Source organism: Tinamus guttatus, unplaced genomic scaffold (genome assembly GCF_059628265.1).
Source record: "Tinamus guttatus ecotype Peru unplaced genomic scaffold, ASM5962826v1 Tinamus_guttatus_pri_ptg000863l, whole genome shotgun sequence".
Classification (NCBI taxonomy): domain Eukaryota; kingdom Metazoa; phylum Chordata; class Aves; order Tinamiformes; family Tinamidae; genus Tinamus; species Tinamus guttatus.
The window spans coordinates 27990-35350 of NW_028289397.1; the positions used below are offsets into that span (position 1 = coordinate 27990).

A 7361-nucleotide genomic window follows, 5' to 3' on the forward strand; every position below is an offset into this window, starting at 1 on the left:
GCCCCGCGGTACCGGCCGGACCCCCCGGAGGTCCCGGGACCCCCGGGGCGGGATGGGGGAGACGCGGGGTGGGGGGGTTCCTATAGGGCGCCCCATAGGGTCGGGGGGGGCCATAGGGCGCCCCATAGGGCCATAGGGATCCCCATAGGGTCAGGGGGCCATAGGGCTCCCCATAGGGCCATAGGGCGCCCCATAGGGTCGGGGAGGCCATAGGGAGCCCTACAGGACCATAGGGCGCCCCATAGGGTCAGGGGGGTCATAGGAAGCCCCACAGGATCAGAGGGGTCATAGGGCACCCCATAGGGTCGGGGGGGGGCCATAGAGCTCCCCATAGGGCACCCGATAGGACCATAGGGCACCCTATAGGGCCATAGGTTGCCCCATAGGGTCAGGGGGGCTATAGGGCACCCTATAGGGCCATAGGTTGCCCCATAGGGTCAGAGGGGCTATAGGGCTCCCCATAGGGTTGGGGGAGGGCCATAGGGCTCCCCATAGGGCGCCCCATAGAGCCGGGGGGGCATAGCGATCCCCATAGAGCTATAGGGCTCCCCATAGGGCCATAGCGAGCCCCATAGGGCTCCCCATAGAGTCGGGGGTCCATAGGGCTCCCCATAGGGCTATAGCGATCCCCATAGGGCCATAGGGCTCCCCATAGGGCGCCCTGTAGAGCTGGGGGCCATAGGGAGCCCCATAGGGCCATAGGGAGCCCCATAGGGCCATAGGGCGCCCCATAGGGCCATAGCGATGGCCATAGGGCTCCCCGTAGGGCCATAGGGCTCCCCATAGGGCCATAGCGATCCCCATAGCCCCATAGGGCGCCCCATAGGGTCGGGGGACCATAGGGAGCCCCATAGGGCGCCCCATAGAGCCGGGGAGCCATAGGGTGCCCCATAGCCCCATAAGGCGCCCCATAGGGTCGGGGGGCCCTGTCCGTGACCGGCGCCGTGTCCCGCAGGCGCGGCCGCCATGGTGAAGCTGTTCATCGGGAACCTGCCGCGCCATAGGGCTCCCCATAGGGCGCCCCATAGGGCTCCCCATAGCCCCATAGGGAGCCCCATAGCCCCATAGGGCACCCCATAGGTTTGGGGGGCCCTGTCCGTGACCGTTGGTCCGTCCCGCAGGCGCGGCCGCCATGGTGAAGCTGTTCATTGGGAACCTGCCGCGCCATAGGGCTCCCCATAGGGCCATAGGGCACCCCATAGGGCCATAGCGATCCCCATAGGGCCATAGCGATCCCCGTAGCCCCATAGGGCACCCCATAGGGTCGGGGGGCCCTGTCCGTGACCGTTGGCCCGTCCCGCAGGCGCGGCCGCCATGGTGAAGCTGTTCATCGGGAACCTCCCGCGCCATAGGGCTCCCCATAGGGCCATAGGGATCCCCATAGCCCTATAGGGCTCCCCATAGGGCCATAGGGCTCCCCATAGCCCCATAGGTTTGGGGTCCCTGTCCGTGACCGTTGGTCCGTCCCGCAGGCGCGGCCGCCATGGTGAAGCTGTTCATCGGGAACCTCCCGCGCGAGGCCACGGAGCAGGAGATCCGCGCGCTGTTCGAGCAGTACGGCAAGGTGCTGGAGTGCGACATCATCAAGAACTACGGCTTCGTGCACATCGAGGACAAGACGGCGGCCGAGGACGCCATCCGCAACCTGCACCACCACAAGCTGCACGGCGTCTGCATCAACGTGGAGGCCTCCAAGAACAAGAGCAAGGCGTCCACCAAGCTGCACGTGGGCAACATCAGCCCCACGTGCACCAACCTGGAGCTGCGCGCCAAGTTCGAGGAGTACGGCCCGGTCATCGAGTGCGACATCGTCAAGGACTACGCGTTCGTGCACATGGAGCGCGCCGAGGACGCCGTGGAGGCGCTGCGCGGCCTGGACAACACCGAGTTCCAGGGTGAGGATGGGGCCGGGATCCGCGGGATCCTCCCGGGGCCGGTGCCGGGATCCGCGGGATCCTCCTGGAGCCGGTACCAGGATCATCCCAGGGCTGGTACCGGGATCCGCAGCCCCCCCGGAGCCAGTACCGGGATCCGCAGCCCTCCCGGGGCCGGTACTGGGATCCTCCCGGGGCCGGTACCGGGATCCACGGCCCCCCCAGAGCCGGTACCGGGATCCACGGGATCCTCCCAGGGCCGGTACCGGGATCCACGGCCCCCCCAGAGCCGGTACCGGGATCCGCGCCCGGCGGGGACGGCTCAACCGAGAGCCCCTTGGGGACAGGGCTCTGCGGAGCCGCAAATTGGGGACATTTGGGCCCCTTTTCCTGCCCGCAGCCCTCGTGGCCGGGTTGGCTCCGGAGCAGAGAGGAGCAGCCCCAAGAGTCCCTTTTCCCCAGTTTCTTGCCCCAAAACGAGCAGCCGGGGGGGGTCGCGGACGCCTCCGCCTGCCCCAAAGCTCCGGGCGCTTCCCGAGCCGCTCCGGGCGCTTCCCGAGCCGCTCCGGCTCCCGGGTAAGGGCGGGAGCGCCGGGACCCGCGGGCGGATGCGGCCGCTTCCCCCCAGAAACGCGGGAATTGGGTCCCTCGGGTCCGCGGGATGCGGCCGGAGCGGCCGGCGGGTTCGGAAGGGAATCCCGAGCGGATTCCCGGGACGCGGCTCCGCTCTTCCCGGCAAACCCTCCCCCTGGTGACCGGGAATGTCCGGAGCCTCCGGAGGAGCCGGCGGGAAGCGGAACGGGCGGCTCCGCTCCCGCCCTTCCCAACGGGCCCTTCCGGGCGCCGCTTCCCCTGCCCGGTGCCCGGGGTCGGTCCCGGCCGCTCCGGGGGCTCCCGGCGGCCCCGTCCCCGCGCGGCCCCGTTAACTCCGTCCCTCTGGTCTCTTCAAGGCAAGCGGATGCGCGTGCAGTTGTCCACGAGTCGGCTCCGGACCGCGCCGGGGATGGGCGACAAGAGCGGCTGCTACCGCTGCGGGAAGGAAGGGCACTGGTCTAAAGAGTGTCCCGTAGACCGCCCGGGCCAGGCGGCCGACTTTACCGAGGCCTATAACGAGCAGTACGGCGCGGTGCGCACCCCCTACCCCGCGGGCTACGGGGAGACCGTCTATTACGATGACGCCTATGGCGGGATGGTCGACTACTACAAGCGCTACCGCGTGCGCTACGACGCCTACGCGGAGCAGACCATGGCGCAGTACTCGCAGTACGCGCAGTACTCGCAGGTGCAGTCCACGGCCGTGGCGGCCGGCGGCGCCGTGGCCGCCCGCCTCCCCGCCGCGCTCGACCCCTATGACCGGGCGCTGCTGCCGACCCCCGGAGCGGCCGCCGCCGTGGCCGCCGCCGCCAGCGCGGCCGCCGCGGCCGCCTCGTCCACGTACTACGCGCGCGACCGGAGCCCCCTGCGGCGCGCGGCGGCGGCGGGCGCCGCGGCGGGGGAGTCGTACTCGTACGAGCGCGGGCAGCTGTCGCCGGTGTCGTCGGCCGCGCGCGCGTCGCTCTACGACATGCAGCGCTTCGAGCGGGACCCGTACGCCGACCGCACGCGCTACTCGGCGTTCTGAGCCGCAGGTGAGAGCGGGGCCGCCGCCGCCGGGGCGCAACCGGGACCGCCAGGGCCACCGCCGTGTCCCCCCCGAGCCAACGGTGCAACCGGGACCGCCAGGGCCGCCGCCGTGTCCCCCCCCCGAACCCGTGGTGCAACCGGGACCACGGAGCCGGTGCCACCGTGTCCCCCCCGAGCCCACGGTGCAACTGGGACCACAGAGCCGGTGCCACCATGTCCCCCCCGAGCCCACGGTGCAACCGGGACCGCAGAGCTGCCGCATCCCGTCCCCCCCGAGCCCACGGTGTAACCGGGACCGCCGGGGCCGCCGTGTCCCCCCAACCCGGCTCCATGCCAGAACCGCGGAGCTGGCACATCCCGTTCCCCCCAGCCCCACGGTGTGGCCGGATCCGCCGCCGTGTCCCCCCGGCCGGGCTCCATGCTGGAAGCGCCGCCGTGTCCCCCCGGCCCCACGGAGCCGCCGCACGCTCCGTCCCGGCCCGGTCCGTCCCGGCTTCACGCTGGGATGCGCCGCGCTCCATCCCGCTGTCTCCGCACCGGAACGCACGGTGCTCCGGCCCGGTCCAGCTCCGTGTCCCCCCCGAACCCACGGTGCGGCCAGAACCGCGGCGCTGCTGCTGTGCGCTCCGTCCCGGTCCTGCTCCCGTCCCGGCTCCGTGTTGGGATGCGCCGCGCTCCGTCCCGGCTCCGCTCCGGGTCGCTCCATCCCGGCTCCGCTCTGGGTCGCTCCGCGCTCCGTCCCGGCTCCATGCGGGATCGCTCCGCGCTCCGTCCCGGTCCTGCTCCCGTCCCGGCTCCATGCGGGATCGCTCCGCGCTCCGTCCCGGTCCTGCTCCCGTCCCAGCTCCACACTGGGATGCTCGGTCCCGGCTCCGCTCCGGGTCGCTCCGTGCTCGGTCCCGGCTCCATGCGGGATCGCTCCGCGCTCCGTCCCGGCCGCCCCGTCCCCGTCCCCCGTGTAATGGCCGTTAATCCCCAGGACGTGACCGCGGCGCCAGGACGCAGCCCCGGGGGCAGGAGCCGCTCCCGGGGCGCCCGGAGCGGCGCAGACCTCGGAGCCGGCAGGTTAGAGCGGCCGCGTCGCCGCGGAGCCGCCTGCCGGTCCCGTCCGGTCCCGTCCGGTCTGGTCCGGTCCCATCCGGTCCCGGTCCGACCCGCTCCGGACACGGGCACCGGGGAGGGGGAGGGGGGGCGGCGCGAGCCCCTCCCCCCCCAGCCCCTCACCCCCCCCCTCTGTTTCCTTCCAGGTGCCGCTCGGACGGACCCGGGGCGCCCCCGGCCCCCCCTTTTTTAACGGAGGTTCCCGCGTCGCTCCCGCTGCTCCCGCCGCCCCCTCCCTAAATTAACCCCCCCCCCCCCCCCCCCCCGGGCTTTGTCTTCCAGGTAACCCCCCCCCCCGTAGAGCTTCCCCCCTCCCCAAGCTCCGCCCCTTTCCCCGCCCCCTCGGGCTTTTCCCGCCAAATAAACGTTTTCCAGAGCTGCCGCCTCCTGTCCTGGGGGGGCGGGGAAGGGGCGGGGCGCGCGGGGCGGGGGGGGCTGGGGGGAACCGATCTGCGCGTCCCCTGCTTCCGGGGGGCTCCATTTCCCGGACGGACCCGCCCCGCTGGGGGGCTGCTTTTCCGGACGGACCCGCCCCGCTGGGGGGCTCCATTTCCCGGACGGACCCGCCCCGCTGGGGGGCTGCTTTTCCGGACGGACCCATCCTGCGACGCCACTTCCGGCGGGGAGCGGGCCATGGCGGTGAACGCGGGTGCGGGCGGCGGCGCCGGAAACCCCCCCCCCCCAGCGCGTCCCCCGTGTCCCCCCGTCCCTGCGTCCCCCCCGTTCCCGTGTCCCGGTGTTTGTGTCCCCCCGTTCCCGCGTCCCCCCGTTCCCGCGTCCCGGTGTTTGTGTCCCCCCGTCCCTGCGTCCCCCCCGTTCCCGCGTCCCCCCCGGTCCCTTCCCCCCGTGACCCCCGGTTCCGCAGGGGCGGCCGGGCCGGTCCCGGACCGGAAGGCGGCGGCGGCCGCAGGGCGGGAGCGGCAGGAACGGATCAGCCAGGCCCTGGGGGAGCATCTGCTGCGGGGGTACCGGATGTTGGGGGAGACGTGTCCGGAGTGCGGGGTACGGGGGGTACCGGGAGAACCGGGGGTACCGGATGTTGGGGGAGACGTGTCCGGAGTGCGGGGTACGGGGGAACGGGGGTACCGGGAGAACCGGGGGTACCGGGATGAGTATGGGGGAACCGGGGGTACCGGGAGAACCGAGGGTACCGGGATGGGTCCGGGATGAGTATGGGGGGTACCGGGAGAACCAGGGGTACCGGGAGAACCGGGGGTCCCGGATGTTGGGGAAGACGTGTCCAGAGTGCGGGGTACGGGGGGTACCGGGAGAACCGGGGGTACCGGGGGAACCAGGGGTACCGGGAGAACCGGGGGTACTGGGGGAACGGGGGTACCGGGAGAACCGGGGGTACCGGGGGTACCGGATGTTGGGGGAGACGTGTCCGGAGTGCGGGGTACGGGGGAACGGGGGTACCGGGGGAACCAGGGGTACCGGGAGAACCGGGGGTACTGGGATGAGTATGGGGGTACTGGGAGAACCGGGGGTCCCGGGAGGAGTACGTGGTACCGGGGGTACCGGATGCTGGGGGAGACCTGACCCGAGTGCGGAGTACAGGGGTACCGGGGGGGTTCGGGGGTACCGGGGGGGTCCGGGGTACCGGGATGGGTTCGGCTGTAGCGGGATGGGTTCGGGGGTACCGGGGGGGTCCGGGGTACTGGGGGGGTCCGGGGTACCAGGGGGGTCCGGCTGTACCGGGATGGGTTCGGGGGTACCGGGGGGTCCGGCTGTACCAGGGGCCCTGCTCCCCCCCAGACCATCCTGCTCCAGGACCGGCAGCGCCGGCTCCTCTGCGTCTCCTGCCGGGACCCGGACACGGACACGGACGATCCCGGTGCGGGGGGGGACGGGGGGGACGGGGAAAAACCCGGGAATGGGTCAGGGATCCCGGGAAGGAGGTTGGGTCTGGGAATGGGGATCCGGGGGGATCCGGGTGATCCGGGGGATCCGGGGGGATCCGGGGGGATCCCAGGGGGACACGGGGGGATCCAAGGGGGGGTCCCAAGGGGACACAGGGGGACACGGGGGATCCGAGGGAGCCGCTGGGGGGATCCAGGCGGCCCCAGGGGATCTGAGGGAGGATCCGAGGGGGGATCCAAGGGGGGGTCCAGGTGACCCAAAGGGGACACGGGGGGATCCGAGGGGGGATCCAAAGGGGGATCCAAGGGGCACACGGGGGATCCGAGAGGATCCAAGGGGGGATCCAAGGGGGACACGGGGGGATCCAAGGGGAGATCCGAGAGGATCCAAGGGGGGATCTGAGAGGATCCAAGGGGGGATCCCCGGGGGGATCTGAGGGGATCCAAGGGGGACACGGGGGGATCCAAGGGGGACACGGGGGGATCTGAGCGGTCCCCGCAGCGCCGGACACACCGGACGCGCCGGAGCCGTCGCAGCCGTCGCAGCCGCGGACGGATCCGGCGTCGCGGCGGCCGGAGCGCTGCGAGGGGGCGGCCCCCCCGGGTGACGCCGGTGACGCGGGTGACCCCGGTGACCCCGGTGACCCCGGTGACGCCGGTGACCCCGGTGACGCGGCGGCCGTGGCGGCGCTGGCGCGCGCGGCCGTGCTGCGCCGCATGGCCGGGGCCGCGCGGGAGCTGCGGCGCTGCGGGGACCCCGTGGCGGCCGCGCAGCTCTGCGGCCTGGTGCGCGCCTGCGCCGACGCGCTGCATGCGCTGCATGGACTGGACGGGATGCAGGGGATGCAGGGGCTGCCCCGGTGAAGGACGTGACCCCCCCTGCACCCCAATAAAGAATATACCC

The 7361-nt window shown here is 72.5% G+C and overlaps 2 protein-coding genes across 2 annotated transcripts; both read left to right on the forward strand.

Moving 5' to 3' along the window:
* The first annotated feature begins 1473 nt into the window (after positions 1 to 1473).
* LOC104571501 (RNA-binding protein 4) lies at positions 1474 to 4763 on the forward strand. Its single transcript, XM_088537765.1, has 3 exons — positions 1474 to 1895; positions 2825 to 3502; positions 4745 to 4763. The coding sequence occupies exons 1-2, from the start codon at positions 1484 to 1486 to the stop codon at positions 3493 to 3495; spliced, it is 1083 nt and encodes a 360-aa protein (XP_088393891.1). The 5' UTR covers positions 1474 to 1483; the 3' UTR covers positions 3496 to 3502; positions 4745 to 4763.
* A 468-nt stretch (positions 4764 to 5231) lies between these two features.
* Positions 5232 to 7321, forward strand: LOC148591336 (uncharacterized). The gene is made up of 4 exons (XM_088537767.1): positions 5232 to 5247; positions 5464 to 5600; positions 6354 to 6501; positions 6960 to 7321. Exons 1-4 carry the CDS (start codon positions 5232 to 5234, stop codon positions 7319 to 7321), a joined length of 663 nt encoding a protein of 220 aa, XP_088393893.1.
* Positions 7322 to 7361: the final 40 nt, after the last annotated feature.

Excerpts from the sequence above, each read along its gene's own strand:
- LOC148591336 (XM_088537767.1), top strand. Across the intron at positions 5,601-6,353 it reads AGACGTGTCCGGAGTGCGGG|ACCATCCTGCTCCAGGACCG; the intron begins GTACGGGGGGTA and ends GCTCCCCCCCAG. Across the intron at positions 6,502-6,959 it reads GATCCCGGGAAGGAGGTTGG|CGCCGGACACACCGGACGCG; the intron begins GTCTGGGAATGG and ends CGGTCCCCGCAG.
- LOC104571501 (XM_088537765.1), top strand. The coding sequence starts at position 1,484 with ATGGTGAAGCTGTTCATCGGGAACCTCCCGCGCGAGGCCACGGAGCAG. Across the intron at positions 1,896-2,824 it reads GGACAACACCGAGTTCCAGG|GCAAGCGGATGCGCGTGCAG; the intron begins GTGAGGATGGGG and ends GGTCTCTTCAAG.